At 38.4% G+C, this 25,929-nt stretch overlaps 1 protein-coding gene across 2 annotated transcripts in view; it reads left to right on the top strand.

Moving 5' to 3' along the window:
• LEPR (leptin receptor) overlaps positions 1 to 25,297 on the top strand; it is a 105,173-nt gene extending 79,876 nt beyond the window's left edge. For both annotated transcript variants that reach the window (XM_079776627.1, XM_079776626.1), the window contains exons 8-19: positions 542 to 832; positions 976 to 1,093; positions 1,932 to 2,131; positions 4,508 to 4,656; positions 5,658 to 5,817; positions 5,938 to 6,020; positions 8,890 to 9,106; positions 9,602 to 9,784; positions 11,577 to 11,672; positions 15,168 to 15,273; positions 16,450 to 16,525; positions 23,112 to 25,297. In XM_079776627.1, the coding sequence (XP_079632753.1) occupies positions 542 to 832; positions 976 to 1,093; positions 1,932 to 2,131; positions 4,508 to 4,656; positions 5,658 to 5,817; positions 5,938 to 6,020; positions 8,890 to 9,106; positions 9,602 to 9,784; positions 11,577 to 11,672; positions 15,168 to 15,273; positions 16,450 to 16,525; positions 23,112 to 23,129 (1,697 nt within the window). In that variant the 3' untranslated portion in view covers positions 23,130 to 25,297. The remainder of the gene's footprint in view (positions 1 to 541; positions 833 to 975; positions 1,094 to 1,931; positions 2,132 to 4,507; positions 4,657 to 5,657; positions 5,818 to 5,937; positions 6,021 to 8,889; positions 9,107 to 9,601; positions 9,785 to 11,576; positions 11,673 to 15,167; positions 15,274 to 16,449; positions 16,526 to 23,111) is intronic.
• The last annotated feature ends 632 nt before the right edge of the window (positions 25,298 to 25,929 follow it).

The raw sequence follows: 25,929 nt of genomic DNA, 5'->3' as shown, positions 1-25,929 counted from the left end.
GTCGCTTAGCAAGTGACCATTACTCATGAAATCATATCTTATATAATAAAAAGCTAATATGCAAATTGTCCCCTCGGGAGTTCAACTGGGAGACTAGGAGTTTGATCGCTTGCTATGATGTGTGCTGACCACCAGGGGGCAGTGCGGAACATGGCAGGTGACCAGCGGTGGTGGTGGCGGCGGTGGGGTACTGAGGGAGTGAGGGAAGGAGGAGGCAGGGAGGTGGGGAACCTGATCATCCCTGATCACTGGCCAGGCCTAGGGATCCTACCTGTGCACGAATTTTGTGCACCAGGCCTCTAGTATTATAATAAAACTGAAGATATTTATGGAAGGTCAAGTATTTGAGAATGGGAGTGCTTGGGACCCTAAATAGCTGTACACAAATAGGCAGTTACAGTTATGCAGTCTCTTAGCACACTTGTTTTGTTTTTGGCAGTGTCATCCCTGAATGCTTTTATGAATCTTTTTTACGTAGTAAATTATTTACACAATCTTTTCTTTCTTCATCTGATTTTCTACCTTTCTTCCCTCATTACAGATGTCATATACTTTCCACCTAAAATTCTGACAAGTGTTGGGTCTAATGTTTCTTTTCGCTGCATCTACAAAAATGAAAACAAGATTGTTTCCTCAAAAAATATTGTTTGGTGGATGAATTTAGCTGAGAAAATTCCTGAAAGCCAGTATAACATTGTGGGGGACCATGTTAGCAAAGTTACTCTTCCCAGTTTGAGTGCAACCAGACCACGAGGCAAGTTCACCTACGATGCCGTGTATTGCTGCAACGAGTATGAGTGCCACCATCGCTATGCTGAATTGTATGTGGTTGGTAAGCACACTGAGGTTTTCTCCCTTTTGTTCCACAAGATAAATTTATCTTATGGACCCTGTATTAGAGTCTCATTTATTTTCATTAAGCATTTTTTTTTGGTATTTTTGCTATATATTAATATTTTTATGTGTTTTAAATAGATGTCAATATCAATATATTATGTGAAACTGATGGGTACTTAAGTAAAATGACTTGCAGATGGTCAACTAATGCAATCCAATCACTCGCGGGGAGTACTTTGCAATTGAGGTATCATAGGTATGTGTTCTTTTTGCTGTTTTTATTTTTGTGTGGATATGTTGAGATAAAAATTTCCTGTAGAAATATCGCCATCACGGTATTCTTGTAGATTTTCTTCTTGAAAGAGGATAGTAGAATATACTTCATTAGAAAACAGTAACTGTTACTTTTAGCCATTTTAATGCCATATTAAAAGCAAATAGTGGCTGAAGGGCTGTTTCAAAGAAGAGGAGAAATGCTTTGTATGTTTTGAGGCAGGGTGTTGATAGGGGCTCAGTTATAAAAAATTATTTTCTTCTCTGAGAAGATGAATGATATTCTTGACTGTATGATTCACATGCAAATCAAGAACTGATATCTTCAAAATTATACTGCTTTGAACTAGAAAATAGTCGGACGCTGTAATTACTATCAACTGTTTTCAGTTTGTTGTAGAATTTAATTTGTATTGAAAGTGTAAGGAAATTATTTTCCTTCCCATCTCAGGGATGCCCACTGCTGCTTTTGGCCTATAGTTTTAAAATGGTATTACATAGGTATAATATTCGCTTAGCTTTCAAAGTGTTAATATCTTCTCTCTCTAACTGGGTCATTATCTCCTTGTTAGAGCAATGCCATTTAATTTATTTGCATTCCCACTTAGTGTCTAATGAAATATTTAATAAGGGTTACTGTCTGTTTTTATGGAAAGTCAAGATTGTGATGTAGCTGGGAATTCTAAAATACCTATTTTAATAAGGACAACTATTTTCAGATGAAGCAAAAACGGTACCTTTTAAACAGCAAAGCAGAATTCTCAAATCTTACTGCTTTCATCAATGTTGTATATTAATGGACTATTTTCATATCTTTCAAGGAGAAGCCTTTATTGTTCTGATGTTCCATCTATTCATTCCACCTCTGAACCCAAAGATTGCCATTTGCAGAGAGATGGTTTTTATGAATGCATATTTCAGCCAATCTTTCTATTGTCCGGCTACACAATGTGGATAAGGATCAATCACTCTCTGGGTTCATTGGATTCTCCTCCAACATGTGTTGTTCCTGATTCCATCGGTAAGTTAAATTGTTGTGTGTCTTCATTTTTACTAGCAGATTTGGATTTAGGTTGATTCAGGGCAGTTGTTGTATTTTACTATTTTCTGATCATATTAGATTTAAATATTTTTTCTGCTTACAGTGAAATTGAGAAGACAATCAGCATTTGAAAGTTTTACTATATTTATTTTATTTTAAAATTTTTGTAGCACAATTTCTTTAGCAATAGGAATATTTTCAGCATACTATTTGATGAGTGAAATTTAATAATCCTATATAATAAAAGGCTAATGTGCAAATCGACTGAACAGCGGAACAATCGGTTGCTATGCTGCGCACTGACCACCAGGGGGCAGACACTCAATGCAGGAGCTGCCCCCTGGTGGTCAGTGTGCTCCCATGGGGGATCGCCACTCAGCCAGAAGCTGGGCTCATGGCTGGCGAGTGCAGTGGCGGTGGCAGGAGCCTCTCACGCCTCCGCGGCAACACTAAGGATGTCTAACTGATGGCTTAGGCCATCAGACATCCCCCGAGGGCTCCCAGACTGCGAGAGGGCACAGGTCAGGCTGAGGGACCCCCAAGTGCATTATAGTATCTACACTAAGAAAAGAGTAAGATGCAAATTGACCGCACCATTGCGATGCCCACCAGCCAATCAGGAGTGATTATGCAAATTAACCCAATAAAGATGGTGGGTTAATTTGCATATGCAGGAGCCAAGTGGCCAGGGGCGGGGCGGGACGCTTGTGTCGTTGCCATGGTGACAACGCAGGTGTTCTGCACCGCCCCAGCCACTCTGAGCCTCTGGGCAGCATGGGAAGGCGGGAAGGCGGCTCTGGGCCAGAGCGAAAAGGTGGCTCTGGCCAGAGTGTAGGCGGTGCCGGCAGCCAGGGGAAGGAAGGCCCATTCTTGCATGAATCTTCATGCATCAGGCCTCTAGTTATAAATAATGCACTACTTTGTATTTTTCTCCCAATGTACTTATGGAAACATTTGGAGTTTTTAAATCTCAAAGTTTAATTTAGGTATTCTGATGGGTGTTGTAATTTGAATAGTAATAACTCAAGGCTTTAATTTATGAAGCTGTGTAGGGAGCAGCATTCACAATAGCTAAAGTCAAGTGAAGAAGAGAAAATAGATAAGGAATGATGACATTCATGATAAAATTTTAAATACTCTTTTCAAGAGACATTTTGATTTCAAAGGATTAAGAGGACGCTGGGAATATTTGATATATCCCTCTAGTATTATTACTGCGGAATCTTTGAGAAATGATCCATTTATGATTGTGCAGAGCTCTGTACTATTTGGTTGGGAAAAATGCCAAAAATCACCATTTGATTCATTCATTATACTTTCAAATAATTAGTACGCATCAGAGTTAAAACCTGCATTTTGTTAAATAGAAGGTAAATTCATAATGTTTAGATTTCTTTTTCCACATAAAGTCACATTGTTGTGCTTGGGCATTGGGGCTTTTGGTTTCCCAATATGTTGAGTTGGCGCATTGTCTTTTTCTATTTAAAAAAATGTTCTTGCCATTCTAGTCACCTTTGCCTCCATTTCTGTCCCCTGGGAGGTCAATGGGGGGCAGGGGGAAAGGAGACATATGTACTACTATTTGTAATATCTTAAACAATAAAATTAAATTAAAAAAGAAAAACAACTAAAGGCGATTAAAAATGGCAGCAGAGTAAGTGGATGCTGCATGGTCATGCTCCCAGGAACAAACTGGAATTACAACTAAAATACAGAAAAACTTCCCGAATAATCAATGGAAAACTTGCAGGAAAGAACCCTGACACCCGAGAACTGAAAGTGGAGACCGTATAGAAACTGATTTATTTTGTATATTGTAAAAAAAATTAATTAATTAAAAAAATACAGCTAAAAAAAAAGCCTGTTTTTCATAGATTTTAGAGAGCCAAGTCTTCACTCTGCAAGACTACCTCTGACCTTGACCCAGAAATGCTTACTAATAGATAGTAGGAGAAGAGTTTGAAATTCACACATGTGGAAATGGATGCAGTGCCAATTTTTTGCCTTTAATTAAAGCTCTACATGGAACAGAGTTTGCTCTCGATGTTTATCCTGTGTTCAGTATGGTATCTTCTGCATGCAGAGCCAAGGGCTCAATTTCTAATCAGGTCTTACTATAAACAGAGTGACATGGACAATGTATTGATTTTTAAAGAATCAACCTATTTGCAAAATAATCCCTTTTGTATTTATTACATAAAGTTGTAGGGGAGCAAATGAGATAAAGGATGTGACATTTTTGAAAAAGAGATACTGCTTTATAAATATAAGGTATGGAGATTATAACATCATAAGAATGGTTTTTTAAACATCATTACTGTTACATATACTGGGTTGTTGTTTTTTAATTTCTAGTGAAACCATTGCCTCCATCCAGTGTGAAAGCAGAAATTACTGCAAAAGTTGGATTATTGAAAATATCTTGGAAAAAGCCAATGTTTCCAGAGAATGATCTTCAGTTCCAGATTCGTTATGGCTTAAATGGAAAAGAAATACAGTGGAAGGTAACTTTTATCTAGAAATTTCTTTAGCTTGCTTCACTAAATGTTATTTTCGACTATTTTAATAATTTTATTTCATAAAACTTATTTTGTTGTCATAAAATTTATTTAGTATATCCTCTGTAGCTATTTTTGTTACAGTGATCTAAGTTTAACCCTTTAAAGAAATAAAATTTCCCACAATCTATCATTTCCAAAAGTGAGCTTTTATCATTGGTCCCATAAAATGTTTCTTAAAAAAAGCTTTCATGGTTAAATAAGTTTAGGAAACCCTGCATCACTGTATGTTTCTAGTTTAAAGTCATAGTTTATTACATATTAAAGGTTAGGAAAGGTCCTGCATTAAAGAAACGTTTATTTGTGAATTTACATCACCCTATGCTTCTCAAACTTATTTTACCAATAAACCCCTTTTCCTCCAACATCTAATAATATTCTTTAGTACACGTATTCAATGAAATACATTTTGGAAGAAGCTGCTTTTACCAAATAACCAGAATCATACCCAGAGTTGCAAGTGTGCATATGATGACTTGTGGTGTCAGTTTTCTGATGGCAGCCTGCAAAGACTTACAAACATCATTAGGTCATGATGATTGTAACTGAAATGAGTATGATCCTTTACCTGCTTATTGAGGAGATTGAATATCAGAGATCCTCTACAGCAGGCCTATTAACCACTTGGTTAAAATTCTTAATAGTTTTTATGGTTAGACGCTTAGTGGACAGAGATGTGTAATAATAGGCTTAAGAGAACGATTGGGAATCGAGGCTGCAAGTGACCCAGTCCCAATCTGGTTACAACAAGGGGACTAAGATAGTCCTTAACCTGAAGGAACTCATGATCCAAGCCTGATATGAGTATTTCCAAAGCCAGAAGACATGAAGTCAGTTCACTCTTCAATTTGGGATAGTGGTAAGGTTTAAAATAAAATGTACTTCAGGGCCCTATAGCCACCTATGTGTTAGTCATGATCAATCTAATGCGTTGACTTATGTTACAGATGTATGAGGTATATGATGCAAAATCAAAATCTGTCAGTCTCCCGGTGCCAGATCTGTGTGAAGTCTACGCTGCTCAGGTGCGCTGTAAGAGGCTGGATGGACTGGGATATTGGAGTAATTGGAGTACTCCAGCCTACACAGTGGTCACGGATATAAACGGTCTGTATAGATTTTGTAAACGTGTCTTAAAAATGCATAAATGTGTGTTTCAAATACTACAATTGAGAAGTATTACTTCTGAGAACACACGTACAACTTGGGCTCCTTGTTGTTTTGCAGTTCCTATCAGAGGACCTGAATTTTGGAGAACAATTCATGAAGACAGTACAAAAAAGGAAAGAAATGTCACTTTACTTTGGAAAGTATTTCTGCTTTTTTATGTTATTCTTCATTGTTCATAATTTTAGGCTCTGCAATCCCATATTTCATTTCCATTTTGAGAGATGATCACAGATAGCTAAGATCCCTAGTGGAGGGTATGTTAGGAGACTTTAGTTCTATTCTCAGCTTAAGGTATTATAGTTATGTCAGTACTATTTTGGCAAAGTCACCTGAATTATTTAGCCTCATCTGCATAAAAGTAGGATTGCACCAGATGTCATCTAATGTCCCTTCAAGTCCAAGAATTCTATTTATATTTAATCCTAAACAAGTAGATTCCTTCTTCATATGCCTCAAGGACATCTAAAACAAGAGATATTCTTTTTGCATGATGACATATAAACAGTGGATATTTCCATAAACAGTGGATATTCAGCCTAACAATTTTCAAAACATTCTCTCTACCATATGAATTTTGTATCTGAAGTGAATGAATTATTTTTTTGTCACAATTTTGGGGAAACACAAACATTCAGTCCACAGCAAACATTATCTGTCATTAGGGAATTACAAATTCCAAGTGTGTAGAGATACCACTACATACTTCTTAGAATGGTTAAAATAAAAACAACAACAACAATGGACAATAAATTGCTGGCAAGGGTGCAAGGCAATAGGAAGTTTTATTCTTTGCTGGTGGGACTGCAAAGTGGAAGATAGTTTGGTAGTTTCTTACAAAGTTAAACATAGTGTTACCATATGATCTGGCATTATACTATTAGCTATTTACCCAGCTGATTTGAAAACTTGTCTTCACATAAAAATTTGCACATACACGTTCATAGTAGCTTTATTCATCCTCAAACTGGAAGCAACCAAGATATTCTTCCATAGATGAATAGATAAACTATGGTACTTCCATCCAGTGGAATGTTATTCAGTGATAAAAAGAAATTGCTATAAAGCCACCAAAAGACGTGGATGAATCTTAAATGCATGTAGCTAAGTGGTAGAAGCCCATCTGAAAGGACTACATAATGATTCCACATACATGACATTCTGGAAAAGGCATAACTGTAGAGAAGATAGTAAGATTGGTGGTTTCTAGGGGTTTGGCTGATGAAGAAAAGTTTGAATAGGTAAAGCACAAGGGATTGTTTATGGTGGTTAAACTGTTCTGTAGATTGCCATGGTGGGTACATAGTATGATGAGTACATATGCATTAGTCAAAACCCATAGAGAGCACACCTTAATGTATGCAAATTAAAAATAAATCACCTAGGGGGTTGGAGGATCCCGGGATGGAATCTAGACTGAGACAAAAGAATCTAACTGTATTACAAGTGTATGCAAAACCTCACTGAAGGAGGTGGGAGAAGAAAGTGCAGGCCTAAAAAACTTTGTAAATACATGGATTCTTAAAACTAGGGCAAAAGAAGTGGCACTATGCACTGCGTTCTATTTGATAATGTTAATTATTATGGGTTAACAATTCTTGTACTACTATACATGTAAACTGGAATTGAGTAATCAAGGAAATGGGTGTGGATGATGGGACCCAGGTTATAGAGAATCCAGGGACAGAAGATTGGAATGATCCATGTGGTGAGGGGTTAGAGTTGGAGACATCAGTATGAGCTTCTGTTTAGCTTAATATGGCTACAGATGGATTCATTTAGAAGTATTTATACATATGAATATTAGTATACACACATACATTATCATGATTTGCAAGCTGCGAGGGCCTTGAGGTAACAGCACTCCAGTGACAAGGAGCATACTCAGATTTGTTTCTAATACCATTCTCCAAAGAAAGGAACTAAAGTTCCTTGAAAAATGGCTGGTTTGGGACTGTGGCAGGAAATCCACAAGATGAGTCTAGAGCAGCTTCATAGTACCAAAAAGTAAGGAAGTTTACCATCATTTCTAATGGATGTTTACAAAAGTAAATATTTGTATATGAAAACTGACATGGATTTTAAAAAATGAAATGTGAAATTTGCATGACTTTTCAGACATTTCATTCTTGCAATGGTTGCTGCAAAAATATCACTCCTCATTTACCCAGATTATTTCAGGCCCTATAGGGATAGATGTATATGTGCTTGTGTTTATTTTTTTCTGATATCTGATGTATAGGAACTGAGTATAGGAACCTCAGTAACAATAAAATAAAATAAAATAAAATATTAAAAAAAGAAGACAGAAAGGAATTGAGCAGGACTGGTCTAGTCTGTTGTAGAGTCAAGCTTTCTGTGGGTTTACAAAGGATTGGCAGCACTTATTCTTACCTGAAACAGGTGAAGGTGGTGGAGGAGTGGTGTATTCTGTAGAGTGGAGGACTAGAATTGGACTAAATCTATATTTTACACTGGAATTGCCAGTGACCTGGTATGGTTTCTTTTCAGCCTTGGACTGAAATTCTGGGGTGCCATGCACACTGTTCTGACAACCTCTGTTACTTGAAGTAGAAACATATCAAGGGAAGGGAAAATGTGTGACAATTTTACTGTGATTAATAGATGATGATTAACATTTTTCAGCTTTTCTCTGCCAGTCTTTCTTTTCTTTAAAATGAGAGTGAAACTTTTTGGTAGAAAAACTTTGTATTCATACATTTTATTATCTTCCAATGATTTATTTTCTGAATCTTAAGAGAAAAAAACAAAAACCAGGAGGGGGAAAATAACTTTGCTATGCTCCATACCACCTGACACCTTCACCTAACCTGTGGTCAGAGGCAGACTCTTCCGTCCCCCACCTCCCCATACCTCAGCCTGGACATAGACAGTGCTGCCTCTGGTCTGACCCCTGCCTCCCTATAGAAATGTATAATAAGAGTTCCATGAGCACAGTTGGTATAAGAGCACTGTAGCCCTTAAACTAATCCAGTTTTATGTTTATTCCAGCCCCTGATGAAAAATGATTCATTGTGCCATGTGAGAAGATATGTAGTAAAGCATCACACTGCCGGCAATGGGACATGGTCAGAAGATGTGGGCAATCACACCCAATTCACTTTCCAATGGACAGAGCAAACACATACTGTGACAGTTTTGGCCGTCAATTCAATTGGTGCCTCTTTTGCAAATTTTAATTTAACACTTTCATGGCCCATGAGCAAAGGTAATTGAAAAAGTACAGGGTAGTAAACCTGTGCCCTTTTAAATATTTAATCTTTGTAAACGCCTGTTCTTCCAAGAAGCCTGTGATTCCCTGAATCTGGAAGTCTCTGTTTTACCTTGATCTCTTCTTTGTCTGAAAAATAGCAAACTAGATGGTACTCTGATGGCCCTGGGGTTTTCATGTGGTAGAACATGGTTGAAATGATATTATAATGTGAGAATATTTTAATAAATCTAATGCTTTTGGACCAATGGTGTCATAGGTAAATCTCTCTCTCTTTATATGCACAATTACATGTGTTATATGGATTATACATGTGTTATATGGATTATAAATATATGTAATAGTATGACATATTATATGGATGCAAGTAATTGCTCAGACTTGAAAATGTCTGCCTTCCATTTCTTCTCTCCCTTTCCTGGAGCTTATATGTTCTTCAAGGGTATTAGGAGATTTTCATTTTAAAAATAAATATTTTTCTTTTCTCCTCAGTAAATATCGTGCAGTCACTCAATGCTTATCCTTTAAATAGTAGTTGTGTGATTCTTTCCTGGATGCTATCACTTAGTGATTACAATCTGATATATTTTATTCTTGAGTGGAAAATTCTTAATGAAAACAATGAAATTAAATGGCGTAGAATCCCTTCGTCTGTTAAGAGGTATTATATCCATGGTAAGTTTACTATACTTTAATAAGTTTCTCTTATGGATTAGTATGATACTACAGATTATTAATTCAATTAATAAAGCCAGTTAAGTAAATAAAACTTCAAAAATATAAATGACACTACCATCTGAATACTTGTAATTTTATCACCTTACCATAAACATTTAACTTTATTTCATTTGATCCTTTTTCATTTAAATATTTTACACAGTGGTCATCATACCTTGTCATCTACCACTTTCCTTCTGATTTGTTCCTTTGATATATCACAAACATGTTTCTATTTTCTCCCCTATCCCTTTGCCTATTATTTTTAATGACCATATTGCATTTTATGCCAAAATCTACTTAAACTGTTTATTTATTTGAGAACTATTTTGATTGCTTTCAGCTTTATCTTTAAACCAATTTGTAATGGCTTTTGATATCTGCTGACAAGTTGTTCTCTTGAATTGTGTACCAACTTATAACTCCACTCACAATGAGTGGAAGTGCCATGCTGAAGGTCTGAGGATCTAGGACCTGGGGACATAACCAGCACAAACTCCCAAAAGTAGACCAGTTGCCCCAGGAGATGATTACAAAGTTTAAGTGCACAATACAGCATCTCCAGCTCTGAGTTAGGTTTAAGTATAGAGAAGCTAAGGATTGCCATGATCTTATCCTATATAATAAAAGCCTAATATGCTAAGTGTTGGGTCATCCATTTAACCAATCAAAGCGTAATATGCCAATGATATGCTAAGGCCACTCAACCGCTCGCTATGACGTGCACTAACCACCAGGGGGAAGACACTCTGACCAGTAGGTTAGCTTGCTGAGGTCCGGCCAATTGGGACTGAGCGAGATGGGCCGGACACGCCCTGGAGACCTCCCGTGGTCCCTCCCAGGCTTGCCAACCTCCTGTGTCCCTCCCTGGCCCCGATCGTGCACCAGTGGGGTCCCTCAGCCTGGCCTGCACCCTCTTGCAATCCAGGATGAGGGACCTACCCCTCTCCCCCGAGTGCACGAATTTGTGCACTGGGCTTCTAGTTATGTAATATCATCCAAAGACTCATATGTTTATTTCAGAGGTCTAGAATTTAGCCTTAGGCTAAATAGAAACAAGTTCTTGATAGAGAACTAAATTAATTTCATTACCACTGTTATCCAGGTGGTTACTCTCTGTGCTATTCATTATATCATGTGGACTTCAGGTTTCAAACAGATTTATCTCTTGTGAAATCGTTTTTGTATATTAATAGCACTTGATAGATTCATTTTGAGCTTTGCTATGGAGATGGCCATCCTTCAGGAATCTAGACTCTTGGATATTGCAAGGAAATTCCTGGTTCCCACCCCCATCTTTTTAATATAGGATTTCACAAGACTTGAGTCTTCTAGCTGCCTTGGATAGGAAAACTAAGTAGCTAAATTCCTATGTAAAGGGAATATTGCTCACCTTGGAGATACAGGAGAAGAGGTAGAGCATACTGTCCCGCACAGGGAAATAAAACACTTATATACCCCGAACTTGAACGAAGTGGCTATCACTGGAACATGTCTTTGAAAAATTGCTATCTCCTGTCTCTGGGTAAGATTTTTAAAAAATGTTATTTATAAAATTATTGTCATTATTAAGGGAATTTGGAGTACCTACGTTGTTTTGAAACTCCTTTAATTTTCAGTTTCAACCAATAATAACAACTAATTTTTATGTTTGGAAATATAGGAGGGTCACTTAAAAGCTTTGTATATAGAGTTCACTCATTTATATGAATTCAGTAAGAATGACCCTTTAATATGTTTTTCTCCTCAGATCATTTTATCCCAATTGAGAAGTATCAATTCAGTCTTTACCCAATATTTATGGAAGGAGTGGGGAAACCAAAGATAATTAATAGTTTTACCCAAGGTAAAACTTTTACTTTCAGTTTCTTTTTATGCAGATGAATGGTTTCCTGTGCAGCAATAATGTTGTCATCTGGTTATTCTCCTGATAAAATAGTGCAAGGGTCCAGCGTCTTATGTGTCCCAGGGTGCATGCAATCAGGGTGTGTGGTTACAAGGTGGTAGTAAGAAAGAATAATCAGGCATGGTATTGAATTCTTGTATTGGTAAGTAAAAATTTTAGTCTCAAATTGAGCAAAAAGTTGATGCAAACAAAATAAAGGGAAATACACAGTTATACAATAAAATATATCTTCATAAAGTTAGAAATATATTATTTTTCTGAACATTTCTATATAATGTATATAAATGCACCTTCCCCAAAGAATATATTTGGGAGCATATATATGTGAGTCCATAAATTTTAATCAGTCTTCTAAAGGAAATATTTTTTCCTCTGAAAATAGGAGAGGTTGTCATAGACTAGGCATCTCATATTTCTGACTCATCTTACCATATTTGACATATTTACATTTTACTATTACTTTTTAAATTGTCTTCAAATCCAAGCACACCAATAATGAAGTTTCCAGAGAGAAACATTTAGCTTGGTTTTAGAATGAAAATAATTGAAAAAATTCATTAATGAATTATTGAACAAATGAGCATTCTTCTAAGCACTGGGGATTGAACAGTGAACATCATTCTCTAACCTCCAGGACTCCAATGGGAGTGAGAGACAATAAACAAATCATCCTATCTAATAAAAGAGTAATATGCAAATTAACCATCACTCCGCTGCACTCACCAGCCACGCCCACCAGCCACACCCACCAGCCAATCAGAGCAAGTATGCAAATTAACCCCAGCCAAGATGGCTTCGGCCACAGAGAGATGGAGGGAGGCTTGGGTTTCCCTGGCAATGGAGGAAGCCAAGCTTTCCACACACCCTGGCGGGCCCAGGCCTCCACTCAAGGGTACAAAGTTTCAATTATAGAAAGTAAATAAATTCCAACAGAAATGGTGGCAGCCACTGAGCTAGAAGAGCAGGAGGCTTGGGTTGCCCCAGGCAATGGAGGAAGCCAAGCTTCTGCAGTCCTGGCCGACTCAGGCCTTCACTCGAGGCTACAAAGTTTCAATTATAGAAACATAAATTCCAACAGAAATGGCTGCCGCCATGGAGTGAGCAGGAGGCTTGGCTCTACTCCAGGATACAAAGTTTCAATTGTAGAAGATAAATAAATCCCAGATACCAGGGCCTCCACTTGGGTTGCCGGGGAGCATGGCTGGCCTGCAAACCACCACAGGCCCCTCGCCCAGGCCGCCCCATGCCCCAAGGGAACCCCCACCCTGATCCAGGACACCCTTCAGGGCAAACCAGCTGGCCCCCACCCATGCACCAGGCCTCTAACCTACCTAATAATAGACAAATATGCAAATTGACCATACCTACAACACACCTACAAGTCATACACACAAGCCACGCCCACCATCCAATCAGAGCGAGTATGCAAATTAACCCAACCAAGATGGATACAGCCACAGAGAGCAAGGTTTCCTAGGTAAAAGAGGAAGCCAAGCTTTCCGCCTGCCCTTGCCAGGCCTTAGCCTCCACTCAAGCTACAAAGTTTCAATTATAGAAGGTAAACAAATTCAAACAGAAATGGTGGCAGAATGGAGCTTGAGAGAGCAGGCCAGGGTTGTCCCAGGCAACAGGGGAAGCAAAGCTTTCCGCACACCCTGGCTGGGCTCACCCGCTTAAGGCTACAGAGTTTCAATTATAACCTCAACAGAAATGGCTGCCGGCCGCAGAGGGAGCCCCAGGCTTGGCTCCGCTCCAGGCTACAAAGTCTCAATTGTAGAAGAAGAATAAATTCCAGATACCAGGGCCTCTGCTTGGGTTGCCAGGGGGTGTGGCCGGCCTGCAAACCACCACAGGCCCCTCGCTCAGGCCGCCCCATGCCCCAAGGGAACCCCACCCTGATCAGGGACACCCTTCAGGGCAAACTAGCTGGCCCCCACCCCTATACCAGGCCTCTATCCTATCTAATAAAAGAGTAATATGCAGATTGGTCATCACTGCAACAAACAATATAGCTGCCCCCATGTGGTCAAATATCCTGCCCCCATGTGGACACAAGATGGCCAGCAGGAGAGGGCAGTTGGGAGGCACCCAGCCTGCAAGGGAGGGCAGTTGAGAAGGACCAGGCCTGCAAGGGAGGGCAGTTGAGAGGGACCAGGCTTGCAAGGGAGGGCAGTTGGAGGTGATCAACCCTGCAGGAGAGAGCAGTTAGGGGTGACCAGGCCGGCAGAGGAGGGAAGTTGGGGGCAAACAGGCTGTCAATGGAGTGGGTAGGGGGTGATCAGGCTGGCAGGCAGAAGCGGTTAGGGGCAATCAGGAAGGCAGGCAGGCAAGCAGTTGGGAGCCAACAGTCCTGGATTGTGAGAGGGATGTCAAAGATCCCGCCCCCATGTGGACACAAGATGGCCACCACAGGATGGCCAGCATGGAAGGGCAGTTGGGAGGCACCAGGCCTGCAAGGGAGGGCAGTTGGGGACAATCAACCCTGCAGGGGAGGGCAGTTAGGGGTGACCAGGCCAGCAGAGGAGGGAAGTTGAGGCAAACAGGCTGGCATGGGAGTGATTAGGGGGTGATCAGGCTGGCAGGCAGAAGCAGTTAGGGGCAATCAGGAAAGAAGGCAGGCGAGCAGTTGGAAGCCAGCAGTCCTGGATTGTGAGAGGGATGTCCGACTGCCCGTTTAGGCCCGATCCCACTGGGCCCGATCCCTAAACGGGCAGTCGGACATCCCTCGAGGGGTCCCAGATTGGAGAGGGTGCAGGCTGGGCTGAGGGACACCCCTCCCCCCCACCGTGCACGAATTTCGTGCACCAGGCCTCTAGTGTATAATATAATGTCAGATTAAAGTACCATGAAGTAAGATGAAGGGATAGACTTAAAATGTGGTGGTGTAGTTAGAATGGCCAACATTTGTCTTTTTTGTTGTGTAATTGATATTTGAGTAGAGCTTTGCAAACACAAAGGGGAAGAGCATTTCAGCAAGGGCTAGTAAGTACAGAGGAGTGCTTTGTACTGATGAGTGAGCATGCTTGGTGATTCAAGAAACAGCAAGGAGGTCAATGTGTCTGGACTGAACAAGCTAGAAATTGGCAGGTGTTGTAGGTTGACTTCTTGAGAAGCAGATGCTCAGACAGAGTCATCATAACAACTTTAATTGGCCCTTTGACTCACATAACCTAAAAGGGAGCAGAGGGAGAGAATTCACAAATAATTTTTAAAACAAGATTTCACTAAATTACAATAAGCATAATTTTGAACACAATAATAATTATTTTATTAATGGGATCATAACTATCATTTTATCTTCCTCTTTTTTATTTTTATATTTTAGAGGTCATACAGATCTAGGATGAAATTAGGAAAAAGTCTATTATAATTTTGATACAGAAAGGTATTTTTTCCTTAAGCTTCTGAATTGCGTGAATTGCATTTCTTTTCCAGATGATATTGAAAAACACCAGACTGATGCAGGTCTATATGTAATTGTGCCAATAATTATTTCTTCATTAACCTTGTTGCTTGGAGCATTGCTAATATTACATCAAAGGTATGAACCTTTAGTAGCATATTTAAACCTTGATTTAAAATACAAATCATAAGTAATATATCCTAAATATTCTTAAGATGGCATAAAATGAAAAGGCCTATTTTCAGATAGCTAAATTCTGTTTTGCTAGCACAACATAAACTTCATGGAAAAAATGACTTCTTTTCGGAAATGCATGCAGGAAATAACAAGCCTATTATAGGAAAGCCTAGGCTGTATGTTCTTAGAGGTGGCAAAATGGCTTTCAGAGTTGTGCAATTTGGGTTGAGGACTTTGAGTGCTAAAAATTTACCTGGAGCAGTTCACTTATAACCAATAAGCACTCTGCTTTTTAAAAATCAGCACTGCTGGCTCTAGATAGTCTGGTTTGGCAAATGGCCTTGAATTTCTTGTGGGTTTGTGCTAAGAGGTCTGGACCAATGAGTTTTATAGAATCAATCTGTGTAGAAACTTTTGTCTTCTAGCACAAAAGAGGGAGAGTCCATTTTAGAATTAGAATTTATCTTTTGGTCAAGTGACCTGATGGTGCCATATCGAGTAGAGTTGTTTCTGAAACTCACTTGATGACCATTTTTAATATTTTATTTTCTCTGAGAAAACCTATGCAAAGTGCCTGGCACACAGTTTTCAATAAGTGTTTTGCTATTTTTATTATTATAACTAGAGGCCCGGTGCACGAATTCGTGCACTGTTGGGGTCCCTTGGCCTGGTTGGCGATTGAGGCCTATAAGGAGGCCGGCCGGCTGCAGGGAGGGGCCGTGGGAGGCTGGCTGGCTGGCCGAGGGGGAAGGTTGGCCAGCCGGGGGGTGGGGGGGGTGTCTGCGGGAGGTTGGTTGGCTGTGGGAGTGCACTGACCACCAGGGGACAGCTCCTGCATTGAGTGTCTTCCCCCTGCTGGTCAGTGCACATCATAGTGACTGGTGGACCAGTGGTTCTGGTCGTTCCAGTCATTTGGGCGTAAAGGTCGCTTAGGCTTTTATATATATAAATGATTATTAACTTTGGTCTAGGCAGCTCATTGGTGGAAATCTTCGTGTGATAGCATGTGAAAATGAATCTGCCCCTCCTGAGGCATACCTCTGGGGGATTAATTTCTAGTTTATACATTCATTAACTGTTAACAGTTTTGATATGAATGCTTTTCTGTGATTCTAATGCCTGATTTTTCCTTTGTAGAATGAAGAAGCTGTTTTGGGATGATGTTCCAAACCCCAAGAATTGTTCCTGGGCACAAGGACTTAATTTTCAAAAGGTCCCTTTTTCAATTTTCTTAACCCAAAATATAAGATTGTATTTTAGATGTCATATGCCTTCTAGAGCTTTAAACATTTTTAAGGTTTAAAAGTTCTTTTTCACTCAATTCATTTTAATAGGAGTCTGTTTAATCTACTGTATATTTCCAAGGGTGGCAGGATATAAGGATTTAGTACTGGGGGATACAAAATTCAATAGGTATTTTATCATATGAAAGTTAATAATATGCATATATTTTATGTGTCACAGCACTATGTAATAAAATAAATATTAGAATATTAAGAATCAAATCTGATGGAGAATGGGTTTTGGTATAAATTGATTGTCCTTAGGCAAAGGGCTGGAATCAGTATTTTTAATACCTATAATTATCTCCATAATTATTTAAATCAAATAAAAAACTATATAAATAATCCCATGCTTAAACTCTGCAATTTTAAAAATTTAGTTATCAAAATTAAACTTACACTTATGTAAGATGGATTTTTAAACCTCTGCAAATATTTAATTTCATAATTTTATAAGCTATTCTTTAAGCAAAACTAGCCCTCAAGATGCTTAGTTTATTACTAGGGCTTAACAGGTATACAGATAACACAATTAGGAATAACTCAGATTTTGAAATATAGCAAGAATATTTGGAGTGGAAAAGAATATAATTTCAAATATCTTACTAATGATAAAAATCTTCTAAAATTTAGTAACTTTTCAATCTCATTGCTTTAATCTCCTAAATAACTAAAATTTATTTTTTAGAGAAAAATAATACAGTGGAAATCATGTTATATTAGCTAAGAGTACTAGGTAGATATGCTAACTGCTCTTTGCTTTTATATTCATTTAATTCTCTCAATGGCCTAATTGCATCATATTTTCTGATGAAAAAACTGAAGCTGAGAGTGATTCAGTTTGTCTTGATCTACCCAGACGTACACGTAAAAGCCTCGGTGCAAACAGAGGTTCATGTGACTCAAACTGATTATCTTACCATCAACTCCATATTAACAATTAATTGTTTAATATACTTAGTGCCACTAAATTGTATACTTAAAATATAGTCGAAAGGGTTAATTTTATGTTATGCATATTTTAATGCAATAAAATGTATGCAACAGATCTGAATAGACATTTCTCCAAGTGGCCAATAAGCAAATGGAAAGATGTTCAATATCATTGGGCATTAGATAAAATAAATCCGAAACACAAGATACCACTTTACATTAGCTAGGGTGGCTAGAATATAATACACAGATAATAGTATTGGTGAGAATGTAGAGAAATTGAAACTTTGATACACTGCCTCTGGGAATGTAAAATGGTGCAACCCTTTTGGAAAATGATCTGACAGTTCAATAGTTAAGCATTGAATTACCATATGACCCAACAATTCCACTCCTACATATATATATCCAATAAAAATCAAATCATATATTCACACAATGATGATGAATGGACAGGCAATTGTGGTATATTCAATTCTAACACAAAAGAAAAATACGTTAGTGATGGGTCTAGGGAAGTTCTTTTCTTCAATTTTATTTTTTAATTTACAGTTTACATTCAGTATCATTCTATATTACTCTCAGGTGTTCAGCATAGTGGTCAAACAATCATATACTTCACAAAATGATCACCCCTATATTTCCAGTACCCAATTGGAACCATAAATAGTTATTATAACACTAGAGGCCCGATGCACGAAATTGGTGCAAGAGCAGGCCTTCCTTCCCCCAGCTGCTGGCACCAGCTTCCCTCTGGCACCTGGGACCCAGGCTTCCCTCCCAGCCCTAGATTCGTCTGGAAGGTCATCTAGAAGGACATCCAGAAGGACATCTGGTCTAATTAGCATATTATACTTTTATTATTATAGATTATAGACTATATTCCCTATTCTGTACTTTATAGGAAGGGTCTTTTTTCATTTAACTTGGTCATCATTTGAAAATACTTTCAATTCTGTCTCCACTCAACTCTAAGAAATTATCTTATTTCTTTGACAATTTTCTCTTGTTTCTTTGATTTTCTTTCTAGAGTCTGTATTCATTGGATTTTAGATTCTCTCTCATTATATTTCATTCTATATTTCATTATATTTTCTCTGTTCTTTGTTTTTGTCTTACATTTGAGACCTTTGCCATAACCTATTTTTCCAGTGTTTCAGTTTAACTTTATTTACTTTTGTTAAAAATAAATCTTTATTGTTCAGATTATTACAATTGTTCCTCTTTTTTCCCCCCATAGCTCCCCTCCACCCAGTTCCCACCCAACCCTCTGCCCTTACCCCCCCCCCCCCCGCACTGTCCTCATCCATAGGTGTACGATTTTTGTCCAGTCTCTTCCTGCACCCCCACACCCCTTTCCCCCCAAGAATTGTCAGTCCACTCCCTTTCTATGCCCCTGATTCTATTATATTCACCAGTTTATTCTGTTCATCAGATTTTTTATTTACTTGATTTTTAGATTCACTTGTTGATTTACTAATATATTTGTAAGTTTCCAAATATTATTTTTAAGAGTATTCTGTCCTGTTTTTATGCATGCAATGTTTTGTTAAATCTTATTAGAAATATTAATTAGAAGATTGTTGTTTATTTAAAAAATTCTTTTTTCTTCTACTCCCTGAATTCTCCGTTTTTATTAAGATTATGTTTTTCCTTTGTTTTTCTTGGCCTTACTTTTTTTTTTTATCTCACTTTCCCCAAATATCTGATAATAATCTTTTGTTTTCCTTTCTTGTTTAAGACTGAAACAGTAGACAGGCTGACTGGAAGCTCAAGGCATATAGACAGGGATTGTTGCCTTATGTGGGTAGACTGATGAGGAAAGATATACACGCCCATAATCTATATAATTTTATTAACTAATCTCACCCCAATAAATTCAACAAATAATTTTTAAAAGTAAAGTAAAAGTCAGAATATTAGACAAAAGGTTGAATTAGTCTTCTAATTCAAATTTCACAGTGTTAAAAAGACTTTAACCATTTTTATCCCTTTGTTTAGCATTTTTGCCTAATCTATTGTTTTCTTTCTCTAATTCCAAATCATCTATATTTTTAAAATCTAACTCAGCTCATTGGTTGTCTACATTTATGTCCATTTTCATAAGATTGTGCTCCACTTAACAACCTTTAGGAGTGTTAAAGCTAAAACAAAGTGGATTTTTCCTTGTGATTTGAAGACTATTTTAGGTTCCTTAGCCTACTCTAGACCTCCAAAGAAGAAACCCAGTCGCCCATGGAAGAGCACCACCCTCACAGATGTGAGGCAGAGCATCCTGACATTGCTAGCAGACCTTGCACAAGTATGGAAGAGCTAGTGTAGTTTTGAGTTAGACGTTCTATTTAGAAGTGCACGTTACTGGGCTTAGAAGCATGTATTCCAGTTCCCTAAAATATGACTTCAGTTTTGTTTATTTTCTTGTTCCTCTTCATATTTATGCATATACCCTTGGTTTATAAGTATCCAGAAGAAAGTAAGAACTGATGAGCTCAAATCTATCACAGCAAGTAGAAAAGCAAAACAAAGAATATATTCTCCTGACAGTTTGTTATTGGGATATCTTGTCATCTTCCATTGTGCTATAACGATTGTTGGACTGGAAAAAACTGACTTAGGGTCCTTGCTGCTCTAAGTAGCTGTGTAACTTTAAGCCTCAATTGTTTTGTCTAAAAAAGGGGAGATACATGGAACAGATGATTTCTTTCTCTCTTTTGCTTTGGGGAAGGGGAATAGTTATATATAGTTTTACCTGTCATTGAATAGTTGTACATAGCTGCTGTATATTAGGTTGAAGGGCTGTACATATAGTTGAATAGTTGTATATAGTTGTATATCTCTTATACAGTAAAGGCTAATATGCAAAGTGTCCCCTCTGGAGTTCGACTAGAGACTGGGAGTCGATCGCTCGCTATGATGTGCGCTAACCACCAGGGGGCGGTGCTGAATGAAGGAAGGCCTCTGCTGGCACCAGGCAGCTGGGGAAGGAAGGCCCTGGCTATATATATATACTAGAGGCCAGGTGCACGAAATTCGTGCACGAGGGGGGGACGTGTCCCTCAGCCCAGCCTGCACCCTCTCCAATCTGGGACCCCTTGAGGGATGTTCGACTGCCCGTTTAGGCCCAATCTCGGATCGGGCCTAAACGGGCAGTTGGACATCCCTCTCACAATCCAGGACTGCTGGCTTCCAACTGCTCTCCTGCCTTCCTTCCTGATTGCCCCTAACCGCTTCTGCCTGCCAGCCTGATCACCCCCTAATCACTCCCATGCCAGCCTGATTGATGTCTAACTGCTCCCCTGCCAGCCTGTTTGCCTCAACTTCCCTCCTCTGCCGGCCTGGTCACCCCTAACTGCCCTCCCCTGCAGGGTTGATCACCTCCAACTGCCCTCCCTTGCAGGCCTGGTGCCTCCCAACTGCCCTCCCATGCTGGCCATCCTGTGGTGGCCATCTTGTGTCCACATGGGGGCAGGATCTTTGACCACATGGGGGCAGCTATATTGTGTGTTGCAGTGATGGTCAATCTGCATATTACTTTTTATTAGATAGGATAGAGGCCTGGTACATAGGTGGGGGCTGACTGGTTTGCCCTGAAGGGTGGGGGTTCCCTTGGGGCGTGGGGCGGCCTGAGCGAGGGGCCTGTGGTGGTTTGCAGGCCGGCCATGCCCCCTGGCGACCCAAGAGGAGGCCCCGGTATCTGGAATTTATTTACCTTCTACAATTGAAACTTGGTAGCCTGGAGCAAATCCAAGCCTGCTGCTCGCTCCGCGGCCAGCAGCAATTTCTGTTGGAGTTAATTCACCTTCTATAATTGAAAGTTTGTAGCCTTGAGTGGAGGCTTAGGCCGGCAACAGGAGGCGCGGAAAGCTTGGCTTCTTTTGTTACCGTGGAAACCCAAGCCTCCCTCCTGCTCTCAGTGGCTGTAGCCATCTTGGTTGGGTTTATTTGCATATTTGCTCCTGATTGGCTGGTGGGCGTGGCTTGGCTGGTGGGAGTGGCTTAGGCATAGCAAAGGTGCGGTCAATTTGCATATTACTCTATTTTTAGGTAGGATATATGGTTGAATAGTTGTACATAGCTGCTGTATATTTAGTTGAATAGATGTATATAGCTGCACATCTATATATGGTTGAATAACTGTATATAGTTGAACTAGGGGCCCAGAGCACAAATTTGTGCACCTTGAAAGGAAATGTGGGCCATGAGGCTGCAGTGGGCACAGGGACAGGTCTTGGCTCATTCTTTGCGCCCCTACCCGGACTCTCCCACTGTGGCCCCCAGTCCCCTGTCTGCCCGCAGTGGGCCCCACTCGCACCCGCTGATGGGGCCGGCGCCGTCAGCGGGTGTGAGTGGCGGCTGCTGCCCCAATTGCTCCTCAAGAGCAGGGGGAGGTGGAGAAGCCCTCAGGGGCAATCACAGCTGGCAGACGCTGCTCACACCCACTGATGGCACCGAGTGATCGTGATTGGTGTCAGGCACTGGCAGCAGATGAGAGCAGCGGCTCTGATGCCTGCTGTGGGTGCAAGCAGGGCCAGTGCTGGCAGTGGGTGAGAGCAGCGGCTCCGGCGCTGGCAGCAGGTGAGAGCACTGGGCTGGACCATGGCGTGTGCGGGAGCAAAGAATTTTTAGTAACCACTAGAGGCTCGCCCCAATGACAGCTACTGGCACCCTTCCTTGGTCTGGTGTCCCTGCTCACCTGCTCCACCATCCCACAGTGGCCAACGCCAGCCATGTTCTGCACATGCCCCCTGGTGGTCAGTGCACATCATAGCGACCGATTGTTTGGTTGTTCCAGTTCTGCCATTTGGTCTATTTGCATATTAGCCTTTTATTATATAGGATAGTAGTATATAGCTATATATATATATGTTTGAATAGCTGTATATAGTTGTATATTTAGTTGGATAGTTGTATTTTGCTACTGCATATTCATTTAAATAGTTGTATAGAGCCAGCTCTATATATACTTGAGTAATTGTATATAGCAGGATTTGTAGTTGAACAGTTGTATATAGTGCTATATATTTAGTTGAATAGTTGTACATACTTGTATATATAGTGGAACAGTTGTATATAGCTATATATGTAGTTGAATAGTTGTACAGATGATCTCTTAGATCTTTTTTCTAGATTAAAAAATTATGATAATGATTCTCTGATTCTATTTTTCACTCTTTTAGTCCTTCTTCCTCCTAACATTTAAATTTTTGTTTTCACTGCTCTATTTTTTTCTTGTTCCAAACTATCTAATATTACTTTTCTTTCTCATACCCTTTTTATTTTTTCTGTTCTTTGTTTTTCTCTCTTTTTACTTACTTTGTTATTCCTCTATAGTTTTTCCTTTGCTGAGGTAATTAAGACTGTCCACGTGTGTAATATTAAGGCATGCATTAAGAAAGTGGGAGAAGTCACCTTAGTTCAAAATTTTACCCTTTTCTAAAAAGATGCAGTACTGTTATATAACACAGGAATGTACAGTCCAGAACCCATGCCTCACAGAAAATGTTTTGAAATCTTTTATATTTTGTTTTCTGAGTAATTTTTTTTTATTTTTCTTTCTTATTTTGTTTTATTTTATCTAAACAGAGTACGGACAGTCTTTGAAGTCTAATCATGATCACTACAGATGAACCCAATGTACCAACTTTCCAACATTCTATAGAGTATTAGAAGATTTTTACATTTTGAAGAAGGGGAGAAAAATCTAAAAATAAAATTTGGTTGAACTATTAAGAACTAAACTATGATGGATCTGTTGATTTAGAACTAAAAACAGATGGGTAAATTTGGGATGGAGATGAAGGTCTGAGTCCAATTCAGTTTGGATGTATGATTACTTTTCAGGTCATCTGAAGTTTAAAAAGCAGTGTTCATGATATCTGGCTTTTGTTTGATCATTTGATCATGAAACATTGAAAAACTCTAACTGTTGTTCTTATTACATATCTATTAGGTATCATCAAATATAAACAATGTTGTCATTAGATGAAAACAGCAGATTCTGACAGTTTTGCAGATATACTGACTCTAATTACAGATGAAGTAAAAGTATTTAGTTTATGCTTTTATGTTCAAAATTTTCCACCTCATATTCCTTTATATACACTTCCATGTGGTCAACCTGGGAGTTTTCATTTGCTATACTCTGGAAAATGGTCAAGTGCTAACTTCCATTTCATTTCAAAAAAAGCCAGAAGTTACAGTTTGTGCTGGTCACAGGCCTCTGAAAGTTACAGTTCCTATCAGCATGACCTGGCATAGCAAGATCAGATTGACCAGAAAATACATTAGTTTCCAATTCAGCCTCCTTGTAAAATTTTTGCTTGAATTTAATATATTTACACGGAACTTCCCAAAGCTTCTGGCAGGCAAGGGAGTGCACAGTGGTGCAAGAAGGAAGACTCTGGAGCTCTTACAAATATTTCATGGCGAGGACAGACCGTTTCTCCCTGAAAAAGACCACCTGCTGTGTCTATGAACTTAGCATACTAACTGTGCTCTGTTGCTCACATTCAAAATAAACCAAAGTCTTTGTTTGATGAACCAAAAAAATTTTTTTTTTAAATTTAGGCTATACATGGATCACTTAAATTTAGATTTCATTCATAGTTTTATTTGAATGTAAAAAACCCAAAAACTAAAAAATGAGGAGAATGGTATCTTTTTTCCCTTTCATTGACTTTAAACAGATATCATTGGAATGTAAAATCTGAGTGAAATTAAGAAAAGACATTCTTTATTTCCCACAGCTGAACATATATTTAATATGTTCCCAGACTCTTCTAAAAACCTCAAAAATTTAGATGCATACAGTAATTTAGATGCTTTTGAATAAGCATACTTTTAATAAAGGTTTGTGACCCCTTTATACCCTTCAATAATATATGAGTGTATGATTTCTAATTACTTGTTAGTGAAGTCTTCCATCTAAAATGAATGCAATCGTAGACCTGGGTCAGTTTTTAGTTACCAATTATGAAGTCCTAGAAGGCATTAAATATGCCAAACATGTCATTTGAAAAACATATGTGAGTTTGACTGCATTCCATGGGCCACGTTGTGTATTTTTTGTTTTCACACTGATAGTATGTAATTCCTTTATTTGGTGATCTTAATTTCTAGGTTATTAAAAATTTTAAGAAATTAAAAACATATACAGTAGTAGCCTTAAGAAAAAACAAAATGAACAAGCAAATATTTGAAGGAAATAATAAATTTAAGTATAGATTTCTGTCAGAAAGAAACTAGGCACAGAAACCATTCCTCTTACTATATTATGTTTATAGAATAATGGGAAGGTTATGTTAACATGGTATTTGTCATTATGCAGTATTTTAATATCTTTATAAGCCTATTCCATTATTATTATATTTACTGTTTGGTATATTTATTCTTTTATGGTTATAATTACCAATATATTGCATTTCAGTTCAAAACTTTGCTAAATGAATTATGTTTTTATATGGAATAGATTTGCCATTTTGAATTCAGGTAACAAATCTGAATTCATTTTATTAGTTTAAAATTTTTAATATTCAAAAGTTCACTTATATGTATGATATGCAAATTTCACACATTTTCTATAGCACTTCATTTAGTTGTGTTAATTTTTCAATGTGATGTGTCCACAGTATTCTTTATTTTGCATTTATTTTTTCAGTATGTTCACATTGTATGAGTTGTATTTTTTGCACACATATTCTTGATGTGTTATGCTTGAGAGGATTTTTCTTTTGCTGTAACCACCATTCTTATAAAATATATGATATGCATTTGCTTTGTGTCTTTGTCTTCATTTCACATGTCCCATACCATGTATTTTATATGAATTTATTAATAAGAAATAGTAATTTAAAAGTCTGTGATCTTTTTTTTCACCTTCTTAGTTCTTATTTTCTGATATCTTAAACAGATTCTCAGTAGGATATAAGGCAGATAAGTTCTTAGCAATAACAAATATTTTACCTTCACATCATATCTTACGTCATGTTTTTTGCTCATTTGATTTTATTTCTATTTACTTTTTTTAGTTGAATTTTACATTTTCAGTTTGTGGAAATCTAATTTGTTATTAAATGTAAGGAACTCTTCAGATTGTAGCACTTCCTAATTAAAAAAATCAGTCTTCATTGAGAGCTAAGCACTTTCAGATGCTATTTAATTTATTCCTCACCACAATGCCATGAAGTAAGTATTGAACATATTTTTACAGATGAAGAAAACGAAATGTAAGGCAGAAAGATGAATGTACTTGCCCATGGCCACAGAAATAGGACTCAAACCTAAATCAATCTCATCCTATTTTTTAAGCTGCTTTTCCTTTCTGAATTTTGATATATCTGTGTCAGTCCCAAACTAGTGAAATTTTGGTTGACTTAAGTCCTTTAGCATTAATCTTTCACAC

This window comes from Cnephaeus nilssonii, assembly GCF_951640355.1.
Source record: "Cnephaeus nilssonii genome assembly, chromosome: 7".
Lineage (NCBI taxonomy): Eukaryota > Metazoa > Chordata > Mammalia > Chiroptera > Vespertilionidae > Cnephaeus > Cnephaeus nilssonii.
Note: the sequence above shows the minus strand (reverse complement) of the source record. Positions and strands in the feature narration are given on the sequence as shown.